We start from the raw sequence: 26,055 nt of genomic DNA on the forward strand, positions 1-26,055 counted from the left end.
CTCAACCGGAGAGAGCTCTTTTCTACCAGTGTGTGCTTTAAATACCCCACTGAGTAGGACTGCCATAATAAAGTAATAATCAAGTTTTGCTGTTGTGAATGACTGCAGATTACTCACTGCCTGATGTGCAAACACAATGGGGATGGTTCATAAGACACTTCCATTGTGCCTAGGGAAATTCACGGGGACTTGGAGATACTTGGAAATGTTTTCTCCCAAACAGAATCCATGCCCAGTTTTGTGAAAAAGAATTTATGAAATAATTTTTAACCACCTGATACCACAATGAATTGTACTTTTAAGTTTCACATTATGGGTATTTAAAGGCAGAGGATCAGCTGCTTACAGGTAATGATGAGAAAACATTAATGTCATAAAGCAACAAATACTCTATCAGCATGCACAGGGTGCTAAAGACAGCAATGACAATTTTAATAAACCCATACATTGATATTAGCATTATCAAAAAAAACCCACAATTAATAATGCTTCAAGAATCAAAACTTATATAAAATTTATGTGGGCATTTGCAGAAGGTTTGGGGGAATGTTTTATATATATATATATATATATACACACATATATATTTATGGTGCCTTTGACCATCCCTGGGCACATCTTTTCCACATATAAAAAGTTACTTAAGGAGAGTTTTATCAACATGGCTGCTCATATTCATTAGGATTATATCAAATTAGAATTTTGAGTAAAATTCAGTGCTATCTCTCTGTACTATTGTGCAGTTCAGTCTGTTCTGGTGACATCATTAAGAGTTTTGAAGGGAAGAGTCTGCCAGGTTTCTGTTCTGCTAAGACCATTCTGGGAATGAATTAAATAATTTGGAAAACATCAGCAATAGCTGTCTGACTATTTGTGTGCTTAGAAATTCTATACTGAAATCCAGCCTCTTCAAATAAATATGGACCCATGGGATTTGTTCATTGATTCCCTTTTATTGTTATTTTTGTAAAAATTAAATGGTATCACCATGATTTAATTTGGGTTTTTTTTTTAAATTATATACTTTTTTGGGTTATTTGGTTTTTAAAGTCCTCCTTCACTGGAAAAGGCACCTGGTTCCCCAAATTCAAGTCAAATAGAATTGACACCTCAGAGAAAAAAAAGACAGAAATCCACAAAACGACAGTAAGCTAAAATGGAATGTAATTTCAGCATGACAATTTTATACAGCAAACCCAGGCTTTGAGGTGATGGTACTCAACAGGAAATAATCATGATAATCAAGTAAAACATTGGTGCATCTACCAGAATCATGGTATGTATATCTTTATTACAGTTTTCAGAATACATGGATTAACAATGGCCAGGCTGTGATTTCATCAAATTCCTATTTTAAACATTACATACAAACACAGAGCTGTTTAAAAAATAGAAATGCATGAGTTTTGTCACCTTTTTATTTTTTTTAATCTTTTTTTTGTTTTGTTTTTTTTTTTTGGCATCAGGAGTCCTATGACTTCCAAAAGGGAAATCAAATGGTGCATGGTAGCAGATTGACTGAAGTGTGATAGGTTATTGTTCACATTCTGTGGCATATGTATCACCTCAAACAGTGCTAAAAGCACTCCAAGGACAAATCCTTCTCCTTTCCCCCTCTCCCCGTGACACCAGTGGGTGCTTGCAGGACTGCAGGGTGCACAGGCTCACACAACTCCCTCCCTGGAGCACCAAAGCAGCACTGGGAGACCTGCAGACACCTGAAGCTGGGGCATTTGGCTGCATCTGCTTGGATTAATCTCTTTCTCTTTTTTTTTTTTTAAGTTATTTTTTAATTTACATTTCGTGTGCATGCGCGGGCGTGTGCGGAGACACCGCAGGGGAAGAGGTTTCTCACAAGACTTATTTCAAAATGAGTTTAAACTTGCAAATACAGTATGGCACATCAGAGGTGGGCTGGACACTGCTCAGCACTTGTCCTGCCCGACCTTGCAGCACTTGGAAGGCAAACAGCAAAGTAGAACTCAGCCAAGCCTTTGCTGAATGGAAAAAAAGCAATTTACACACACAGGGAAGTTTGCTCCCACAGAACTATTACCTGTTTGAAATATTCACCAGCTAGATCATTCTCAGGGTAGGAAGGGCTGAAGTCACCCATCAAAGCAGGGTTTGCCTGAGGGATGTGAAAGCTGAAGGCTGCAAAGTTTCCTTAACAAAAGCTATAGGAGGATTTCCAGAGCCAAACCTAAAACTCAGCCAGATTCTCAGAGTTTGGTGTGTTGTGGGATGAATTTAAAGTAGGTTGCTAATGAATTGTGGCTTGGATAGAAACCATGAAAATATTATGGTTTTTTACAGCATTTGTCTGAGGTAGTACATATACCACACACAAAAATGCAAAAATATACAGATATTCATGATTATTTGCATATTACAGAAGGGAACTATGGGAACGCTCTTGTATCTCAATTCTCAAGAAGAACAGATCATTTCAGATCACACTGCTCATATTGACCACAGTCAGCTGAAACCAGAACAAGGGACAATGCTCCTGTTTGCCACTGCCCTCTGAGGCACTGCTCCTGTTCTGGTTGCAGCCAAATAATCAGATTTACACAACTTCACGGGTGTGCTGGGATGGACCCCTCTGGATCCCACACAAGCACGCAGGACAGAGCAGGTTGCACTTGTTCTCTCAGCAATCTGCACGAAACTGGAGCAGGAGGAGCCCAGTGCCTGCCCAGCTCTGAGCTCACAGCCAGGAGCTCAGCACAGGAATATTTGTACACGGCTGAAACCTTTCATTCCCATGACATTCGGAGGTTGGGTTCGATTCATCGCAAAGGTGAAATTATCTTCCTCTTAAATAAACTAAGAAATGTAAACAGTGTAACATCATTAAAAAAAACCAAAAAAACTCTCTCAGAACTTGTAACTGGTAAAATGTGAATGCAAACAGATGCGCTGGTATATTGTTAACGTCATGTCTCAGAGGACAGAGAGTGAAACATAATTAGCAAGAAATTTATGTATGAACCCTCCAGTGATTTTCTTTCTGGGATTACTTTGAATACAAATATAATTTAACTGATATATTTCATTTTTTTTAAAATTAGAAAATAAGGCAAGTGCATTTCTGAAAAAGGTGCTACTCTTCTACACTTCTAGATAAACATGTGACACCTCTGAAAATTAGATCAATAATAAAAACATTAAAAATATCTGCAATTTAATATAGACTGAAAAACTATCAAAAGACAAAGTGACCAGCATCAATTTCAGAAAATATTTTAGACTTCATAAATACGAGCACCCTATATTTACATAAATTATCTCCTAAACTAGTTTTCCTTTGAAAGACACTTTCGTTCTAACAGATATGTCCATTAAATTATATAAATGTTTCAAATATGAAAAAAATAGTATTAAAATAGAAGCATCAGATGATGTTGTTATTTTGGATTTGCCTTTTTTTCCTAGGATTTGGTTCTCGAAAATCTGTAGCCAGCTTTCACAGAGCTTTCCAAAAAAAATATAACCCATGGAAATGAAAAACTTGTGCACTAATAACTACTGCTATCGTATAAAGATTCTGTGGAGAGCTTTTGAGTTTTCACATAGAAAGATTATACCAATACTTGTAAATCCCAGCAAAATGCTAATTTCAAAATCTGAATTCTAAGACACTATTGATTTTTATAGACATTATGAACCTAATCCTTTAAACTGGCTTTGTACATTAAGCACATTTTTGTAAGTGTAAATTTAATAGTTCCATTTCAAGAAGCAGGGCTTCAATACAAGGCTGATGTTGACCCTGCACAAAACAGGATAGAATTCTTTAATTCTTTTTTAGCTCTTACTGATAAACAAGGAAACAAAATCCTGTTGCATGCTTTTTTTTTCTCTTTTTTCTTTTTTTTTTTTTTTCCTGAAGTACCATACAACTCTTCAGTTTGTTCCTAAAGCCCCTAAACAGTTTAGGGAGAGTATTTAGTTGACAGCAAACATTTCACTAGGCTTCAGTGGTATTCCTATGTTTAGAGCTATGGGCAAACCCCCTGTAGTCTTTGAAAAAAAAAATAAAAATTACAATTAATACTAGATTGAAAAGGAGCTGTATCTTTTCTTGCAATAATGCAGTTTGTAATTGTGGGAATTTATCCCAAACTAGTCCAATAGTTTTAAGAGGATCTCAGCAGAGAAGCAAAAAGAATCTACTATACAAAGATGCTTGGCTCAAGCAGTAGTGCAAAGATCCACTGCCCCAGGAGCAAAGTCCCTCCAGAGCAAGGAGTTTGTGCACAGAAACCACTGACACCTCACCTTCCAAACAGCCTTTACAGACACTAAAAAACCCCAAGTTCCCCATAACCCCAGGCAATAAAAGCATCCACAATAAAATTTCATCAATCAGTGATAAGCATTAATAATCTGAGAACAAGTGCCAGCTGCTGCAGAGCATCCTGATTCTTTACAAATATCATAGCTCAGCAACTTATGCAGTAGTTCCACTGGAATTCCACTTCAAACCCTCCATCCCCTCCAGGTGAGCAGTGCACCTTCAGGGTGGGGCAGCTGCCCTGGGGACAGAGGGGACAGGGGAGGGAGGATTTGATTTTCCCCAGCAGTGCCAGGACAAACAGTGGCAGCTGCTCACCTGAGGAGCTGCAGTGCAAGGGCCTGGGCACAAAGGGGAACGGGAGGAGCTTCCCAAAAATCAGCCTTGGCCACTGCTAGGCAGTGCTCCAGGTAGGAAATGCGTTGGTAGCTGCTGAACTCTCAGCACTAAAATCCACCAGTGGAGACCCCCTAGGTATTTTACCTGAGAAACAGAGGAAAAACTCAGAGGCAGTTCTGAAAAACTTCATTGGGTAGCTTGTCTCTAAAAACCTACACACAGGCATTTTAGCATCATCAAAATAGGACAATCACACTTTCCCCCAAATAGCTTTATAAAGAATATATAAGTGCACAATTAGAAAAATCCCTCCTTAGATACAGTTAAAAACATATTCTGCCCTTGATACAATTTTGGAAAAATCCTATGCTGTGTTTTTATTTAATTTTTTTTTTCTTTTTAGCAGTGATAAGTAAGTACACCTCATCGTATCACCAGAGGTGTAGATATGTGGTGTATCCCACTGGCAGCTGAATCCACCAGGCTTTACACTGATAAGGTTTTCAGCAACCTGACTGGGGCTATGTGTTGCTTTTTTATGGTTACAAAAAAGATTCTGATAATGTAGACCAGCTCATCTCTGAATTTATTAACATACAATTTTATTATTTTTCCTTTCATGTTCAAATCAGAACTGCAAATGGAATCCACAGCTGTACTCTTTCAACAGAAGTGTATTCTCTTACCCATATAAAACATAACCTAGAGATCCCCAACTCCTTTCATGTGAGTTGCCAGCTTAAACAAAAAGGGGTGAAAAAAAGAAAGAATATAAGAAAATAAGATATATACCCTACTGTTTAACACTGTTTACAGATCTTGGTAGTTGGGGTAATAAGATACAGTATGTGGATTTTTTTAGCAACTGCTTTAAAATTACATATTCTTACACCATCTCATTTAATCAATACCAGTATTCCTTTATGATCATTGCCAATTTGGATGATAAACTCTTCCCAAAGCACATCCATTTCATTGTAAATAAAACAATTCATTAATTCTTTGGCATCAGAAGAATCATACAGCTGCAATTGCTCCGTTGTGTCGAGAACGAGACCTTTCCAAAGTCACTCGTTTATTATCTGCAACAAAAAGAGAGAAAAAAACAAATCACCACAAGATTTGAAACACGGATAATGCAATGTCAAGAGGTTTTCAAACAGCCCTGAAAATCATTCTGAATGATATGTAAATAAGTAAGTAGGAGACTGGATCAGAGAAGTTTCACACTGCAGCTGCCAGACTGAGTTCAAGAGTTCTGCAATCAGCAATAAATTACTTTCTTGATCAGAGAAGCTGGGTGATAAAAGCATTGGGAGAATCCTGAAACACGGTCCCCTTGGAAACAGCACATAATAAATACAATTCTGGGTAAAAATCTTTCAAATTTTATAAATAATTTATGCAGAGAATCTCTGGAAAAATGCATTTCAAGTTTCATGAGAACGCACTGACCAGTGAAAACCTGCTAGATGCTCCAAGCCTAAAAGCCCAAACACCTCTCACTGTAATTTGGTACAGAGTTAAAAATAGAACAGTTAAATCAGCCACTTCCTAAGCATTTCCTGATTGTGCAACGTGAACAAGTTTCAGTATAAAATATTACCCAGTAATTATTGCAATGAATAATAAATATGTCTCTATCACAGGAAAACAATCACCAAGTACCAGCCACGCTCCTAAATGCCTTTACAATAAAATTTTAAAGCCATGAATACACACATACACACAAAAAGGGGCAGGAGATTAACCCCCACTCAGTGTTCTGCAGGTTTGCAGCTTTATTTTGACAACGAGTTCCTGCCATGCACGTTTTTTTCCTTTTTTTCTTCCTTTTTTTTTTTTTTTTTTTTATTTTGGTGGCTGCTTCCTTTTGACCTTTTCTGCCCTGTCTCATTCAGGTGCTGCTCTGCACCATTTCTGTCCCTACACTGCTGCAGCACCAGGATTTCCCAAAAGAGGGGCTGGGACTTTTACACAGGGCTGGAATATCATAAAGAGGTTGATGCCTTTTGGGGCTACCTAAACACGGAATTAAGGGAATAAAAAGCAGTTCTATTTACTGAAGGGCCTTCAGGTACATTTGGGGCAGATGAAGCCCTCAGGGGCTGCACCCAAAAATGGATGATGGGTCACGGGTTGGCACATTTTGATAAGTTTGGTTCATTTGCATACTGGGGGTTAATGTTCCAATTACAGCTTCAGCTAATGAAGTCATTGACCCCAAGTTTGCTCCCCAAACTCACTGTTGTTCCCATCTCAGGCCTGAGGCAGTGAGGTGTCCTTGGTTCCCAGCCTGCAGAGGAATTGTTGTGTCTGCCCAGCATGGGAGAGCAGCAGCTCCCACTGTACATGGAGTTTAGAGTTACACTAAAGAACTGCAGGATTACAAATACATAAAAATATAAAAAAATCAAATCCTAAGGCATCAAAGTCACTTCAGCAAAGCACCTGCCAGGCACACTGCAGGCACTCAGCTCTTCCCAAAGGCTCAGCTCCCTCTGCCTGCCCAGCCTGTGCCCCTGGCAGTGCCACGCAGAGGGCTGGGCACAGAGCTGGGTCCCCAGCACCCCTGGGGGCACACACACGGTATGTGAGCTGGGTTTGGGTGAAACTGAGCGCCAGGGGAAAGGAAAGGCTGGAGCAGGGATCCACTGGGATCCAGCAGGGGCTGTGAGCACCTGCAGGGATGGTGCCAAGGGGCCACAGCCAGGCTCTGCCCAGGGGTGTCCAGCCAGGCACAACACAGGGCACAGGTGACCAGCAGGACACTCCTCCTGACATGGCACAGACCAGCAGGACACTCCTGACAGGGCACTACCAGCAGGACACTCCTCCTGACAGGGCACTGACCAGCAGGAAACTCCTCCTGACAGGGCACTGACCAGCAGCAAACTCCTCCTGACAGGGCACTGACCAGCAGGAAACTCCTCCTGACAGGGCACTGACCAGCAGGACACTCCTCCTGACAGGGCACAAGTGACCAGCAGGACACTCCTCCTGACATGGCACTGACCAGCAGCAAACTCCTCCTGGCTCTGAAGGGCACTGGGCCCTGCCCCAGGACGGGCTGTAGCTCCATCCTCAGATATTCCATCCATTCCCAGGAGCCAGGCTGGGCACAGGGTGGCCAAGGTGACCTCCAGAGCCCCCTGCAAGCCCGGGCCCTGCTCTAACCCAGCAGAGCAAGAACGGCAAGCAATTAAAGGAGACAAAGAAGTCATCTCTGTGATCTGTTCCTGGACAGAGAACAGAGGCTGCAAAATCAGCCTCCCCTTCCCTGCTCGGTGCAAGTGTCTGCAGTGCTGTGGGGAATTAACGGCTCCTTTAGCAAGATTATTAGTTCTTTTTATAGTTCTGCCTTGCCTCCTTTTCCTAATGAACGTAGCCATGCATAAAGTATTCAAATTACCCTAAGTCAATCTGTTTTGCACGGGAATAAATCTCTGTGCTGGTTGCAGTGTCACTAAGAGCTGGCAATTAGAGCACAGAGGAAGGGAAGTCATCAACTCCGATGTGCTGCTGCTGCTCCTCCAAGAGCAAAGGCTGCACTGATACTGCTCTCAGTGGCCTCAACACACCAGCCTCAACTCCACAGGTTAAAAACAGATTAAGAGTGTACTAGAACTGTTGATTTTGATTTTTTTTTTTTTTTTCAGATTTTTCTCCCTTCATCATGCAATTGCAAAGCTGGGCTGGGACTTCAGGCAAACATAAAACCACAAAACAAAATTGTAAAAAAAAAATATAATTTCCTTCTTCAGGTAATAAGAAAGTATTTTCTTAATACATTACGTGTTAAGTTAAAGCAAAGGGTTTCATATGGTTTCATATCCTGATGCCTTGTGAAACTGGGTTGGGCTGGCATTTCAGTTACTTGAGCAAGAATTTTGAAAAATCATTAAATTTCTATCACTTTCAACATGCACATTCAGTTATCTCCAACATCTCTATTTACCTTTTTAGGGTAACAGACTGTATTGAATACAACACAAAGCAAGCCTGGCTCATAAACATGACTGACTATTCTGGCATAAAATCGACTATAACATCAATAAATGGTAAAACTCTTTCCTTTTGTAAGGGGGGGGGATGGAGAGGGAAAATAAGAGCAAGTTAAAAGTAGCTGAAGTGAAATAAGAAATCATTGCCCAAAGGCTCAGGTGTATTTTGAAAACACGCAAACATGACTAGAAACCATGATCGTAGGTTCTGTGGGTACCAGCCAGGCCTTCTGGGTAACCCCACACGGGGAGAATTGGATTTCTCACTTTAATCTTAGAAGTCCATTTCTTTTAAAAGCAGGGCACACCCACTCTGCTCCCATTACAGACATTATAATCTGTCTCAGAAGTGAACACACGACCTTCGAAGTGGCCTCTCAATCTGCTGAAAGGATCTTAGAGCAGTGAAAGGTAGAACAGTGAAGGATTGAAATGGGAAACAAAGCAGATTTTTATATCACAAAATAATCGCCATCTCTTAGCTGGCTGGATCAAATGAAAATGAAGTCAATATAAAATTAAATGCTGAGGAATCAAATCAGCAGTTCCTTTTTAGTACACATAACCCTGGAATGCAATGGTGACCCTGCGAAAAACAAATGGACTTTGTTATAGAAACAATTCCTTGCTCAAGTCTTCTTGCACTCAGCATAGCACCAAGATGGGAATAAACCCTGCAAAATCTGTTTTTCCTTTCCTTAATGCCCCTTCATTAGCTCTGTTATTAAAAGAGAAGTCTCAATAGCTGCCACAGATTTATTAACTCAGCAGCTTGTTATCAACACAGAACTCGGTTATATGAGGAGAAAAATAAATGGTACTTTGCACAACTGCAGTGCTAAGATTAAGTGACTTTTTCATTTCATTTTCTCCTTATCCACTCTTCCAGGTAGTAACTTTATGCACTCCTAATTACAAACCCTATTTTTTATGAGCAATCAATGCTTGTATTAATAGAGATGTTGTGCAGTCCAGTGGACTGGTCATGACACTGAGATATCTGATAATGGAAAGACGGAGTCTATAAAACCATACCTCAAAGGTACCTGATTGGAATTTGCATCATTCTGCAACAAGGAAAAAAAAGCTCTCTTCTATCATTATCTCTCAGCCCTGATATTAAAATTATAAATGTGTTACAAACTGCTACCCTGGGCTTGGTACCTTGTTTGACTCCTTTTTCCCCTCCTAAATCACCTCCCCAAGGTGGAAGAATTGACCTTTCCACAGCTGACAATAATAATAAAAACTGTTCCATGCTCAGAGAAAGGAGGTCCTGGTTTGACTTGCCTTGAAAATGATCACAGCAAGAAGGTACAACTCTCAGCAGTTAATAAAATATTTAAAATTTCATCTTTTTGAAATAGTTTTGACTATGCAAAAGAGACAGAACTGCGTGCTGAAAGGGAATTTGTATGGCCCGTGCCGTTGGGAATCAATGAAAGCCTTTACATCAAACATTCATTTCTTCATTCATGTAAAATCTTGTTCACTAGGAAATCCTACTGAAACACATCTTGTTTTCATGAGCAACCAAAGGAAAAATACTCCTGCAGTCCCAAGCACTGCAGCAGCGAAACAGGGAAAACAGCAAGACAATTTCCTACAGGTGGGGAATGATGAAAAAATGAGGAAAGGACTCATTTGAGTAGGTTTTAAATGGATAAAGTGCCACAGCAGATGGATTCCAAGGATCAAACACCTCATCTGTAATAACTGGCATTTCCTCTATAGGAAAAGGTGAAAACCTGAACTTTGTTTTACAAGTATCACTTCTTTCTCATCAGGATAACGAAATATTTTCCAGTGTCACTGATTAAAATTGTGACAAGTTAAGTCAAATTCAATTCACTTGAACCTTACTAGCCTCCAGTTTTCTCCTGGAGCTACCCACACACAGAGAAAACTGAGGCCAAATCATTATTTCCTGTAACAGCACATTACCAACTGCTTCAAGAAACAACCCAAGTAAAAAAAAAAAAAAATTAATACTATTAATAACATTTTTAGTTTTAATTTTATTATTGTTGTTTTTATTTTATTATTCTTATTTCCCTTCATGGACTGCAGGCACCAACATCACCTTTAGCATCCCACAATGAAAGGTACATTTTTTTTTTTGGAAAATGGAATTGGTAAGAACCTCAGGCAGTAGCAGAATTGACCCAGAGTAAACCAGCAGGGAACTCCATCCCCACCCAGCACCTCTTTAGCAGCTGAACACTGCCTGTGGTACTGCCTGGCCTGTCCCTCTGACATTATTGCAGATCCCAGCTGAGAAAAAGGCCAGGAAAGGAAATTAAGAGCATCAAAACTGCTGTTGCTGTCTGGAGCAAAACCCTTTTTGAGAGAAAATGGCTCTCCTAACCTCAATTCTGTTAAGATTCAGTCCATCTCTGTGAGATTTGATTTCAAATTGATCTTTCAGAATGTATGGCCTATAGAGAAAAAAAATAGCAATAAGGTAAAAATCAGTTATGGGAGAAATACAGCTGAAATAACACTGCAGAAAGGGGGCTGAAATAGCTCTTTTCAAAAGATCCTTATTGCCAGCAGATGAAACAAGCAAATAAAACTCTTTTCTAGCTGGGTTAAGGGACACTGTACAGTTAATGTGTTTTCAGTTAATCATAAGTATTTAAACCACTCTTATTTTAACCTAAACATGCCTGGCAAAATCTGACCTTGGCCCTTTATACCATCACAGCAGGGCATCTGACGTTCACTGGGATTTGATATTTCTGTAACCAAAAATGAGAACAAACCAAGTGATCCAACATCCCTGTTCTCAGCTTTTTGGGGTTTTTTTGCTAAACAGAATCTCAAATTCTTGACAATCAAAGTTAAATGTCAGCTAAAAAGGTTATTTTAGCATCAGTTTCAAAGAAAACATCGAGATTTCAAGCAAACCCTGGAGCTGTAAGGTCAAATTCTATAAATCCTGGTTTATTTTGGTGTAGGTCAAGACTTTCATGTGAAAGCTGAGTGATAACCTGGGTTTATAAATGTTATGATCGAGAAACAGAGACTTACCCTTAGGCCAAAAAGAAAGCAAAATGTTTTCGGTGTTTGCTTTTTTGTTGTTGTTTTTTTTTTTCTTTTTTAAGCCTCCAAATCAAGATAGCACAGCTGAACACATTAATTATAAAGACATCATTTGTTAAAAATGTGTTCCTGGTTACTGGGATATTTACAAATCCATTGATCTGTGAGGCGTTGAGGGGGAAGAAAAGGTTTAAGAAGAAATAAGGAGGAAGAAAAAGCACTAAGGAGAGCAGCAGCACTTAAAAGGATGTCTCTGAAGGCTGAATGGTTCCTCCTCAGGAAAAAAGCAGAAACACATCTCCTGAGTTATCTGCAGGAGTCAGGAGTGTCGTGTTCTGTTCAGAAATACTGCCTTCAAAGCTGTGAAGTCATTTAGGTAACACACAGCACCTTCATTTGAAGGTTTCCAGATGATTCCGTGTGAACAATTTCTCATGGAGAGGATATGTGCCTGTTTGGATCCTCTTTAACTTGCTAAATAAATTTGTTAATACCCAGCAGCACTGTGGCAAGGAAGCAGGTCTAAAATAGAGAGAGTTAAAGAATTTAAGCCCTGCCACAAAAGAGTTTTACTCAGATTAGAAGGGAACAAAGCCACGTCTAATCTCTGCGCTGCCACTCAGACCCAGCTTGCTGGGCACTGTTAATTGTAGCCTTTGAGTCCAAGGAAAATGCAGAACATCAGTAGAAAACCCATTTATTTGTGTCCTGTGTGTTAGACACAAAAATGCTTTAAAAGGGAATAATGTGGGAAGTTTTAATGCTAAATGGCATGTGTGATGACATTTACCAGCTCAGCTCAATCCAGCTGTGACCACGGCCAATCCAGCGTGGCAGCACAATGAAAGTCACACTGCTGCAGCCCAGAGTGAGGATATTGGCCATCTGTATCATAATTCCAATAAAGAAATAAATACTTACCCTATTTAGAGCCGAAGTTCAGTATTTGTAGGATGACAAATGGATTTGTAAACCCTATTTTCAAGTAATCAGTTTAAAGGAAATTTCACTATTGCTTACTCCGGGCCTTAAGATTTCCAAACCACCCAAAAAACAAAGAAAGAACTGGCCCAGTAAGATAAGATTCCTTAAACCTTTAAATGATCTGTTTAATATTTTAATTTGCCTTTGCTTTCTTTGTTAATAGCACCACTTGGGATGTGCAGTGAAAGCTCTTCCACAAGAGTTGCACTGGAAAAGCCTTAGCAGGAGACAACACATGCCTGCCTCAGGGGTTACAAGACAAATCAATCTATTTTTCTCCTTTCCTCCAAGGGTAATTGGCCTTTAAAATTACAGAGAAAAATAGGCCTTCGTGTCAGCACAAAGCAGGCACATATACAGCCATTTTCCATTTCTTTTTCAGCTGGAATTCTCAGCTGAGAGGTAAACTTATAAAGGTGGGAAAATAAAAAGAAGATGAAGAGGAACGATTGCATCAGTTCAAATCCCCTCCAATAACAAGCAGCACTGTGACCAGCATTTGAGGCTGGAATTTACTGAAACCTGCTATGAATAGCTGTCATTTTCCTAGGCAGTATTTTTTTATTCTTGATTGTGATAAAATTTTCTCGAATTTTTGTGACAGCCTGTACCACTGGCATTCATGGAGATTTATCACAGAATTTAGTCAGACTGAGGAGTTATAATTATTGCTTCATTTCCCATAAAATCTCACAAAGTAATACTTATTTTTACCTCATTCTTCTGAAATTGCCTTTTTCAAGGAGCAATCATGGCTGTGAATATCCCCAGAATCCTTCTGCTGTGCTGTACACATAATCACCTGCAGACTCAGTTTCAGCCTTTGAATACTGGTAAATAGTATACAGGGCATTTAAATTGGCTAATAAATTGTTTGATAGCAGAGAAACTCAGATTATAGTCTTCTTACTTTTCTGATTGCTATTAAATCTGCTTGGCAATACATTAATCACATTCTACGTTTAATAAGAGACTGTCACGTGAAAATATTTCCCTGTGCATAAAGATGAGCAATCAGCTAAGCTACAGCTGATACATAAAAACAAGAACAAAGTTGGAAAAAGTCAAAACAACTTAGTGTTTTAAAACCAGAACTGATATTCCCTGGAAACAGTCCTGAGAGCACTAAACCATTGATGTGACCTCGCTCACTGGGAGTGTGTGTACAGGTGTAAAGCAATTATTAGATTTGATATCTGAATGAACTCAGGTTCCCATTAGAGCCTGAATGCTTCAGTGACCCTATTATTTTCCTTCCAATGCTCCCAGACCTGATCAGCTTAATTATTCTGACTAGTGAAACATTTAGGACATGAATGTAGGATTTGTTTGAAGCCAAATGAGACAAATGAAAGTACTTCAGAAAACAACTCCAAGAAAAGAATAAGATGTGTGAGAATCGAATGTGTCACATCCAGCAAGGTCAGGAGTAAGTAACAGTAACAAAAAAAAAAAAGAGAGAGAGATCCTTGGAATAAAAATACATTTATTCAGATATTTTTTCCCTTGCACTTCTCATTTGTAACCTCTCCTGCATAGTGAAAGCATTTAGCTGATGAATCAGAAGGGTAAAACAAGTTTCAGAGAGTAAATTAACTGTCTGCTTCGAGTACTGAAAGAATCCAAATCTCAAAACACAGAGATTGTGATTCTTCTTTCATGACTACTCACACACTTTTAGTAGTTGTCCAAAAGTAAAAGTAGAGCCTCTACTCAAAAACCACTTAATGTCAGAGAGGACAGATTTGCTGATGTGAAAGCTGTGTTTCCCTGTTTTAATTGTCCCTACTATTTCTCTGCCAAGGAGAAGCCTGTGACACTGCAAAAAACCACGTATTCGCATTTCAAACAGATCTGTCTGGTGCTAATCTGCTCTACTCTTCATCAATAATGAAATTTAAAATGTCCTATTCCCAGCTCCCCTATGAACACCTCCACTCCTACAATTTGTACTTGCTCTGGAGTGAGGTGACTGGGAGGTCACAAAAAAGGGCAGGGAATACAGACAGTGATAGGTTCTGGATGTGAAGTGCACAGGGGATCCCAGAGTTTCCATCCCTCATCCCACTGCCCCTGTCCCTAAAGAAATAAATTTATTTCTTTAAAAGAAATAATTACTTAAAATTACTTTCTTTAAAACAAATAATTAATTAAGTAATTAAAAATCAAATTCCTTTATTCTCCTAGCCCTGTCTGGCCTCTGTTCCAGGCAGCCACTCCAAGGCATCAAGGGCAGGTTCCTGGCTGGGAGTGATGCCTTCAGTTTTATCTTCCACATTTCCCACTGCACTGGTTTATAACTCTGAACTCCACACACAGTGCCAGCAGCTCTCCTCACAGCTCAGGCACACAGAACAATCCTTTTGCAGCCCCAGAACCAAGGACAGCACTGCAGCTTCAGCCCAAAAAGTGCAAACAGCAGGGGATGGAGAGAGCAAACAGGGAGGGTGGGACTGCAGAACCTGGAGCTGGAATTGGACACTGAACCCCAATAGGGAAATGGACCAAAACTTATAAAAGGGTGAGAACTCCTGACTCAGGGTCCATCCTGGTCCTGAAAAGAGGTATTTCCTACTGGTAAATGTAAACTGATTTTTCTCCATACCCAAGCAATGCCAATATTCCCTGTAGCCTGCAAAAGTTAGTCTTCTGTATTTTTTGTGCATCAGAAAAATATTCTCTCTCTCTCTCTACATATATATATATATATAAAACCCACTCTGCAAGAACTTGTAGGCTACGAGTAAAACGAAATATTTTAAATAATACAATAAAGGCAGAATATCCATAATTATTTTTTTTTGATTAAATAAAATATCAGCATTTTTTATTCATGGCTAGGTTAACATTTACAATTCAGCATTCTGCAATATTTAAATGGAATTGAATATGCTATGAGAAAACTTAAAACTACGTCACTCCTGTATGGCTGGCACAGGCCATGGCTTTCTGTGCCCATCTGCATTTTACCACAGGACAGGAAAGAAAAGCTCCTGCTCCAGCCTGGCAGGATGATCTCACCACCACCTGACACCCCTCTGCACCCCCCAGCTGAGAATAACTCCATCCTGGAACTGACTTTTAATTATTTGCATGTGCAGGTTATGTGAATGTGAAACTGTTGCTTATTAAAATAATTCATACAAGAAAGTAATTTAGACTATACATGGCAGGCTCTGAGGTAAAATATAATAACTTTAAAGAACTTAGGAGTCTAATTTCTTTCTTGGCTGAGCACGGACGACTCCATTATGATTCAGTGTGAGAACCCCATGCTCACATAAAGCAGAATTTGACCCTTTCTGTTCATATAAAGAATAAAAATATAGAAGCAGTTAATGCTGGGACAGGGCAACAAGGTGTGCCTAAATAGCTCAAAAAGTGTTTCTGTTGATCAGCACTTGTACCTGAGGAGGGTTCTTTTATGTGCTGCTCCAAAGTCACTCAGGTTTTTTCTCTCCAGATGCAGAAGGGCTAAACCAGGCCCCTCCTTCAGCTCCCACAACAGGTGGGGATGTAAAGGGTGAATAAATACATCCACATTCTCTGGGGCTGCAGGGGAGGCAGCACCCACACCTCCCACAGGAGGAGTTTGGGATTTAAATTGTTCTTCATCCTTTTCCAGGCTGAAGCGGGACTGAAGATGAGGCAAGGGGAGCTTGGCTGTGTCTGGGGCAGCAGAACAGGCTCAGAACAGGCTCAGAACAGAAAAAAAGTGAGAGGACACAAAATGAGCAATCTGGGGACAAGCCCTGGCCTCCAGCAGGTCCTGAGCACAGGGAGCCTGCCTGGCTAACCAGGGCGAGCATTGCTGGCTGAGCTTCCTCACTCTCACATGGAGGAGATTCAGGATCCCCCACCGCCTCTTCAGGGCCCTTAGAATTGAAAAGAATGATTTGTGCCACAAAATAAACATTATTTCCATTTCCAGTTTTGTTCCCATTCAGAGATCTCGTTTAGAGCACCACTCCAAAAGTGGTTTTAGCACACAGACAAGGAAATTCTGAATTTGGGTGAGAGAAAACAGTCAGGAGTTTCTCTCTGGGCTGGGAGAGAGTAGGAACTTACACAAATTTTGCTGCTGGATAAAATGATTAGGAAAGTACATCCTTAGTGCCACAAAAATCACATTAATCCATCAGCTGCTTTTGCCCAAAGCTGGTAATGTCCTTTAGAACGATGTTTTGCTGTATATAAACACTTTTCACTACAAGCTCCTTCTATTTCATCCCGGGGAATATTTTTTCACGCTTGGACTGGTTTCATCTTCAGAAATAACAAAGGCAGAGTGTTAACAGTTCACACCTCTTTGTGACTCACTGGCCACCGTGGCCTTTTATTTTATGCACCACCCACCCCTATCCTGAGCTTTCTCAGAGCTCCCAGTCCAGGGGTTCTGATTGCTTTTAATCCAAACCAGTGCAAGCCAAGAGCAGCTCGTCCACTGTGCACCAGCAAAGCTCATTTTGTTGAATTAAACGTCTGATCAAAGGACTTGTTACCTTCTTTTGTTTGTATCCTCTTTAAAGAGATGTTTCAGACAGGGTTTTCTGTAAAACAGGGCTGAGACTTGGCTGCACTTTGATGATAACTCCTGCTGCTGCCCAAGTATTTCTTTTGCACTGGATACTCAAGGAAACAATTATATAAACTTACAGGGAAAAAAAAAAAGAAAAAAAGGACAATTTTGATGCTCTTAAAAGTGCTCCATCAGCTGTTTATCATGACTGGAAATAAAACCTAAACAGAGATCAGCAAACTCCTCCAATTTTCCAACCTAATATTCCAATAGAAAATAGCAAAAAGCTGAAATAGTAAATAAAAGAGAGCTTGTATTTCAGCTTAAAAACTTGACTTGCAATTTTTTAGGGTTTGGATACAGAAAGCCATCTCCAGGCACTTTTCTGTGAGGATGGGGACTTTTTAAAATATGGGGTGGCTTTAATTCTATGAAATTCACAGCTGTGATTTTGGAATTTCCTACTCAGCAGCAGCAGCAAAGCAAACTGTAGATGAAATATTTTCAAAAGGTTTACTACAAAGTTTGTTACAGAGATTTTTTTTCCCCCATAAACTATGCAAATCTGGCTACTTATATTCCAAGAGTTCTACTGACTCAGTTTAAGGCAAATAACTATTTCAGAAACCAGCATGCTTGCAGAGGGCTGGAAATGATATCTCACTCCAGAAGGGAAAAATCCAAGGAAGATGAATACTCTTAACTATGCAAAGTATTTTCAGATGCCTTTTAATTCTTTTTTACAAGAACACAGTTAAATACTCGTGGAATGCCGGAAAAAGAGTCAAAGTGCTAACTGCAATTTGATTTATTTGGTTTGTTTTGAGTTCTTATTCAAACCCAAGCCTCGTGCACTACAAGTCCAGCCCAGCATGAGAGAGCCTCAATATCTGCAAAGTCCAGCAGGAAGGATTAGAAAATGTCACAACACCTTCAGGGCATGGCAGATCCTTAAAATAGGGAATGAGTCAAGAGTTTGAACAGGAAAAGTCCAGCAGGGTGCCTTCAAAAAATCTGCATCAGGCTGGAAGGTCTGTGAGCCTCCCCTCTTTAAAATATCATCCCTTTTCTGCTGCATTCTCACCCACATGGCCAAACCTGGGCACAGGAGGGACCCTCCAAAAGCTAAATAAAAACACTCTGGGTAATTTAAAATAAGTTTATATATATGTACATAAATGTATATTTTAGAGGAACACCAACTTGTGCCCTTTGACAGGCAAAGTTTAACTGAAAAATGATAAACAGCTGATACCCAGCATTTCTGACTTTCCTTTGACATAGGTAATGACTGCTTGTGCGATGTCTGGAAATTCAGAAGCTTTGCAATAACTCAGTGAAAATGGATCTCACTCTATTTCTGGTCACACATGGGTCTTTGCACTTGGATTGGCAGCTGAAAACAATTATGGGTCTGCAGTTTAAAGACAACACTTAAGACACTGCTGAATCTAGTAAATGTTAGCATTTTGAACTCATTCTTAGGGCATTTCAAAAATCCCTGCCATCTGAAATCTGAGTAGAAAGATAAAGGTCTAAACATGTTCTCAAAACCCAATAAAATTAGGATTATTGAAGTTCTGATAGACTGGCTAAATGAAGAACCAAAACTTTTTTCCTTTAAGAAGCAATGAAATGTAATATTGAACCATTTTCAACTTTCCCCAAAGCATTTTTCAAACACAGAAGTCAGGTTTAGTGTAATTATACAGACCAATGTGGCTCCAGCACATTCTAAATTTCCTGAAAATACATGACTACACAAGGTATTAATTCCTCCTCGGGAAGATTTTTAAGCACTGCCATAACTTCCACTTTTCCCTGGATGTTCCTTGTCCAGGGCCATCCCCTGCAGACGAGGCAGGGGGATCAGGGGAGGATTTTGTGCTGCTGACAACATTAATTCCATTCTCATTTGCCACCACCAGACCTCTCAACTTTAATAAGGCATTAACAGCACACTGCAGTATTTTATTGTGAAATGTCTATGTACATTTACAGATTATTTTGACTTTGTACACCTCTGAGTTACTTTTTTTCTCAGTTTCTGCTGAGTTTGCTCGTAATAAAACGATTTTTTCAAATAATTTCACTTCCAGTGATTTATTTCTGCTGCACAAGATGAAGTACAAAAGGTTCAATCTGCTGCTCAGTGTCCCCTCTTCAGGGAGTAATAAGGAAATGTGATATAAAGTTTCAGAATCCTTGCAAAAAACAAAGCAAGGCAACGGTAACCATGAGGAGTTCATGATTTTTGTGTGAGTGAGGATATTTAACAGGTTTATCCTAACTGCACTTTGCCAAGAGCTATCTGGTGAGATCCATGACAGAGAGAAAACTGCTTTGCATATTAAATTGTGTCACCAACAACCCACCAGCTTTCTAAAAAAGAAAAAAATAAGAAAGGGAGGGTCTTCACACCAATTTGGCTCTGAGAAAAATAATTTACACCCACCAAGTCCCAATAATACATTTGGCAGCCTGTAAGAAATGCAGAGCACTCTTATTTTTGTAAATAAAACATCAGTTAACTTACAGAGCAGCTAAATCCACAGGTACAATCTGATTTTCCCCAAGCTGTTTTACAACAATCCAGCCACTGCAGGAAAGAAAGGGGAATTTATGGAGGAATAAATGGAGAACCAGACTGAGTGTGGTACTGCATGGAGGGGAGGTGCCAGTGCTGAGAGGGGCAGAGAAGCTGTTCTGAACAAGCAGGAATCCTTCCAAAAGCTCAAATCTTGCCTAAATTCTTCCAGCAAAGCAGCATGATCTCTGCATCACCCCAAAACTGCCAAAGCCAGCCCCTGACAAGAAGCAGCATTGTTATCTCCAGCCCTATTTCCAGTGTAGCACATGAGAATGGGTAAGAGCAGGAGGTTTTGCACCCCTCCCTCTCTCCCAGTGAAAGATGTCTGGCAGAATTATTTCCTGTTCATCTCAGTGGTGCTGAAAATCTCACTAAGTATCTTTAAAAAATCCCAGGTCAAATACAGAGTCAGCATTTAAGCAAAGCACTTAGTCCTGGATATGCTGGGTCTAATCCTTGTAGTTTAGCCCTGAGTTAAGCTGTCTTTCCTTCTTGCTCCCTGAAAATGGCTTTATCATCCAGCCTGCCTTCATGCAATTAAAAAGCTCCCTGCCTGTAATTGACAGCTGATGGAAGCAGACAGTAATTCTCATCCTACAGAATTGATATTTAATCTATGATACTAATATTGCCCAAATTCAGATAATTCACTAAAATCACCGATTCTTCTGTCTCCAATCCCCTGCCTTTGCAAAATCTACTTTTGATAAAAAAAATCCTCAAATGAATTCAGGTCATACGGGCTCTGGAAGAAAGGAAGAAAGGAAGAAAGGAAGAAAACTCAGTCTATGAAGATGTTTTGTGCTGCTTTTTCTTTCAGGTGAGCTGCAGACAGATGACTGCTCCTGTGGGCTACACAGAGGCTCAGGGACTTGGTTGTGTTGGCTCATGTGAAGAGAAGGGCTGGGAAAACACCCAACAACAAAAACCACAAAAATCACAAAACCCGAGTCAAACATTCTTGGGCATAGCCAGGAGGTAAAACAAGAGCCAGCAGCCCAAACCCGCAGCTTTAATTTATAAAAAACCCTATTCTACCCAAGGAATGGGGTGCCCAGGAGCTGGTGGGCAGCCCTGCAGGAGATGAATCCCAAAGCTCTTTCAAACATTCCTCACACCCCATCAGCTCACCAGCTCTTGGCAAGCACATGGAGGCATTCAGAAATAATAACTATTAGCATTCGTTATTTTGGGCTTGTCATTAGTATTTACATCCACACTCCCAGCAGCTCGAAATGCCAAGGCTCCTGTTCCAGTGATATTTTTCAAAAAGGAAAGGGCTTTTTTTTTTTGCCAATTTATCATTTCTAATCTGTTCAAAGCTTAAGCCAGAACTCTTCAGTGAGACTTCTTCATAAATAACTGTACAAAATTAAAATAAATTAACATCTATTATTTGGCTTCATTCTCAAAATAGTTAACATATGTCCATGGGCTACAGCATACATTGAAAAAATAAACCAAAGTTTTAGAGAGGGGATCTTCACCCCTTTCTGAGGACTCAGAAGATAGCACAGAACCAGGATCCCCAAAACTACCAGCAATAGTCTAGAATTTAATAGATGTGAAATATTATTAATAATATTTTCACACCTACAGCAGCCATGATCAGGGAATGATTTAGGTTTCCAGAACCATAAATCAGCTCTCAGGATCATCTTCAGAGAGGGAGCTGGGCAAGGGTGGTGAGGGAGGAGGAAGGCAAGTGCAAGACTGGGAAAACTTAGTTCTCCTTGCTTTATTTATTAATTAGATTGCTGATGGGCTCCACCACAAGGCTGACAGAATCTGCAAGCAAGGACATTCCAAGAAAAGCAGCGAGTTTTGACAAATTCTTGAGATGCCACTGATTTGTGAATGTGTGTAAGAGAGGAAAACGACGTGTAACTGAGAAAAGTCAGCATGGAAAACAGAAGGAAATTCAGAAGTTAAAAGAAACCAAAGGGGAAAAAAAAAGCCCATCAGACTGCTTCGTGATGTGGAGGCTGTTTTGGTGTTGTTTTGTTACTTTTTGTGGCCTTATTATAGCAAAGATGGGATCTGCAGGGACTGGAGATTGACAGGTGTCTCTCAAGTGTGCGTGGTCTGAAACATGAAGCACAAGCAACTGCAGCTTTGCTTTTTATGACATGTGCTAAAATGGGAAACAAAATAAATTACAGGGCAACTTGAAGGCAAGAATAAACTGGTTGGTATAAATTGGCCTGATCATATTTTTGCTTGAGTTGGGGAATAACTTTCAGCCACCACTGAAAACTGCACCTGCCAAGGAAGCCTTTATTCAGGTAGATCTTTGCCTTAGAGGCAAAATGGGAAAAAAGCCTATAAATCAGCCAAGCATTATTAAAAACAGCTCTTATTCTAGAAAGTATAAACATTAATTTTTATAGAAAAACTTTGTATAATCAACAGGAAAACGGAATAAGATAAATTAACTTTCATGATGGCAAACCAGACTGATTTTGACCTTCTGACTAAATATTTTCCTGTAGCTCCTAAGTAAACCTGTTTGCTATCCACAAAAGGATTCATTGCCACTTAATGAATGAATGAATGAATGTTGTTAGATTTGAAATTTAAAATACTTATTTCAGACTGAATTCACAACACATCTTTGCTTTCAGTTCGTGGCTCTTTGAAGCTGGACTACAGAAGCTAAAACACGATTTAGATTCAGAAATTCACTGAGAGCTGAATATTGTGTCCTCAAGCTCAGGATAAACACAGAAGGAAGAACAAAATACAGGCAAGAAATGTGATTTATTTTCAAAGGACAGACGGGATGACATATGGGTTCAAAATACTGTAAAGACTCCAAGCCTAAAGCCATAAACACATCCATAATATGTGGAATATATGTCCACTGCTGATGGGTGCATAGATGTACACAAATATATCTGGGAGAAATCCATGGCATTTAGAGGAGCTGATCAGAAATCTGTCACAGCAGGAAAAACTAGGCAGAGAAATTAATTAATTGGGAATAGCAGAGCTGAGGAAAACGTTTTCCTAGAGTGTCAGAGAAGCCATGAAATGCTGTGCAGCAGCACACGTCAGCTCAATAAAAACCAGACTGAAGGAAGCAGAGGATGAGGAGACCTCCTGTGCTGGTCCATCCAGACCAGACCATGGGCTGGGGAATGCTCTGTGTCCTCCAGAGCCAGCCCTGGCCACAAGAAAAGCTGTGGGACAAGGTGGCTCAACCCAGAAATCCACAAAGCAAGAACAGACCACAAACACCTCTGAAATGTTGGCAGCTTCACTGTTTTTTCTTTCAGAGCTCCCTGGGATTGAGGAGTGAAGCAATAAGTAATTAATGAAACACAGCCATTTAAAGTAATCACAAAAGAGAATAACCAGCTCTCAAGGGGCAGTTCCTGGTGAGGCAGTGCCACAATATCAAAGTCTTACCTTCATCTTGAGCTTTCCTTATCTTAAATTGACCAATTCATCCAGAAATCAACCCTTACTTTCCTCCACACGGCTGATTTTTAATGCAGCATCATAGATGATGCATGCACACAGCTACATAAATTCTGTGCTGGAATGTATATGAAAATATGTTCTAAACATTCAAGCAGCAATCTTCACCCAGCTGTGGGGTAAAAAAATAAAATATTCAAATGCAAAGGAGGATTTATGAATTGAATTTATTTTTTATCTACCAGTAAGCCTAAGTTGAAATATGAATAACTGATTTAACACTGAAATGGTATTCAAATATTTGACTCCAATCCCCTATTGCTTCTAAATTCATTCAGAAGTCAAGATTATTAATTCTTCCTGACAGAAAATCAAGATTTAATGATCATCTGATAACCCTTAGGAATTACAAAGTAAACTGAGATAATAATTCAGACAAAATAAAATGATTTTACATATATAGGGAAAACATCATGCAGAATATCCATTTAGGCATTTCCTATGGAGCAGTAACTAATTTTTAAGAAAACACAGAGCAAGAAACTGACTCAGTATGTACAGTAAAAGGTTCAGAAGGTAAAAGGGGCCTTCATTAAAATCTGCAGAGCTTTAACCCTGTGCTTTGATCAAACAGACAAACTGAACCCCTCCAGCACTCCTCCAAAAAAGCCTGGAATGGGAAAACGCATGGAAGGATTTTAACCCAGTGACCTTGTGGAAGCACTGCTGCTCACTCTAAGACAACACTGCTCTCCAGATCAAGGCATCTATTCACCCAGGGCCACCAGGCCAAAATTCTGCGTTCAAATAATGTGCTTTGTGCAATTTCACAGAGCAACTGACTTCAGCCTGGTAAAAATGATATGCAGTAAATGATTTTTAGGTAAATTTTTAGCTTTCAGGGCATGTCTGCAAGGAAGTAACATTAGAACTAACGGTGGTGTGAAAAATGGGGATGCAGAAGCTCTACAGCCTGTGCATTGATTTTTTTTTTCTTTTTTTTTTTTTTGCCCCCAGAGCTGTCTCTGGCAGCAGGAACAGTGTAAAACCAAGAACGAGCCAATGACAATCTATTTATGTACAGAATCATACAATATTTCAAGTTGGAAGGGACCAACAAGTGTGACTCCCTGCTCCTTGCAGGATCACTGAGCACTAAAACCTGCACTGAGCATGGCCCAGGTGCTCTGGGAGCTCAGATTTGGGGCTGTGCCCATCCCCTGGAGCCTCCTCCTGTGCCTGACCCCTCTGGGGGAAGAACCTTCCCCCCTGACCGCTCATCCTTTATCCTCTGTGCTGCTTACTGACATTTATACCTCGAACCAGGTAAAGCTGTCCCTCTGCAATGGGTGGGACATTGCCTCTCCTCACTGCAATCACCATCAAACCACAAACCAGGGCAGCAATTCTGTGAGCCCTGAGCAGAAGATTACACCAGAACACCTGGGAGCCAAAGTGAGCTCCAAAGGCAGCTCCAGGGAATTCTGACTGCAGTAAAAATCCTGGCAAGTGCTTCCCTGAAATTCCCAAAAATTTGTAGTTGTAGAAACTGGAAACAGGATTTAGAGGTTGCTGCTAATCTGACCCCTGAAAAAACCACTTTTGCTGATGGGAGATCCGTTTGTTTTAGCCTGAGCATCCCAGGAATTCCCATCCCATGGAAGCAGGAGGGGTGGGAATGTGCCCTGCAGGTTATGTCTGAGGGGAGGAGACCAAAACAGCTGAGAAACCTTCCTTCACCCAGCTGCCAGCCTGGAAGGAGCTAAGAAATGATAAATGCTTCAACAAAAACCACACCACAATCTCAAATTTTTGCCTTTCATAAAAATCTTAAAACCTGTAACTGTGGAATACCAAGAAACTTTTACAAAACACAGCTTGATTTGATGCTGTTTGCCTTGACTTGCCTGTACAGCAATTGAGAAAAGATTTTGGAGATCTTCTTTCCATGTGCAGAAATGATGGGTGAAGATCAAAGACAGAAAGAGCATTTCCCTTTTTCCCTTTGCAAGTCTGACTGCTGCAGCCTTCCTGCCCTGTCACCTGGTGTCTCACCCAAATGCAGCCGTGGTTTGAGCAGGACACCTCTGCCCTGGCCCAGGGGTCCCATCCATGTCACTGACACATTTCATGAAAATCCCTTCGCCAGGATTTTTCTCCTGAGGAGCTGGGAAGCCTCAGAAAAGAAATGCAAACAATAATTATCTGATGGCTGTGGAATGTGCTCTGGAGATGGTTCAGCAACAGGTGCATCTTTGATTGGTCTCATGTGGTTGTTTTTAATCAATGACCAGTCCCAGTCCAGCTGCGTCAGGACTCTGGTCAGTCATGAGATTTTATTGTCATTCCTTTCTAGCCTTCTGATGTCTCCTTCCTCTTTCTTTAGTATAGTTTTAGTATATAATTTTCATATAATAAAATTAATATAATAAAATAAAATAAATAAAATAAATATAATAGAATAAAGATAATATAATATATAATATATATTATAAATATATTAAATATAATAAGTGTAGTTTTATTATATAATTTTCTTTTAATATAATATATATCATAAAATAATAAATCAGCCTTCTGAAACATGGAGTCAAGATTCTCATTTCTTCCCACCACACATCCATTTCTCTGCCATTCCCCTCACATTTACACAAAATGTTTAATCCCTGGCATTTTCTGCTCTGTATCAGAGCAGTTCTGCACTTGCACACAGAGCTCACATTAAGTGGGCTGCAGAATGCACACTGAGCTAAAGGTGAATGAGTTGTCCTTCATGCTAACTTTACACCACTTCTGGGCTCCCCAAAGATGCCATTTTACCCATAAAATCCATTTCTTTGCTATTTTCAAC

At 40.0% G+C, this 26,055-nt stretch overlaps 1 protein-coding gene across 2 annotated transcripts in view; it reads right to left on the reverse strand.

Moving 5' to 3' along the window:
- Window positions 1-933: 933 nt before the first annotated feature.
- The window catches only part of DIAPH2 (diaphanous related formin 2), a 151,903-nt gene continuing 126,781 nt past the window's right edge, over window positions 934-26,055 (reverse strand). The window contains exon 26 of one of the 2 annotated variants that reach the window (XM_031058841.1): window positions 934-5,721. In XM_031058841.1, the coding sequence (XP_030914701.1) occupies window positions 5,657-5,721 (65 nt within the window). In that variant the 3' untranslated portion in view covers window positions 934-5,656. The remainder of the gene's footprint in view (window positions 5,722-26,055) is intronic. The other variant, XM_031058842.1, reaches the window with a different exon arrangement.

The sequence above is a fragment of the Geospiza fortis genome, unplaced genomic scaffold (assembly GCF_000277835.1).
Source record: "Geospiza fortis unplaced genomic scaffold, GeoFor_1.0 scaffold29, whole genome shotgun sequence".
Classification (NCBI taxonomy): Eukaryota; Metazoa; Chordata; class Aves; order Passeriformes; family Thraupidae; genus Geospiza; species Geospiza fortis.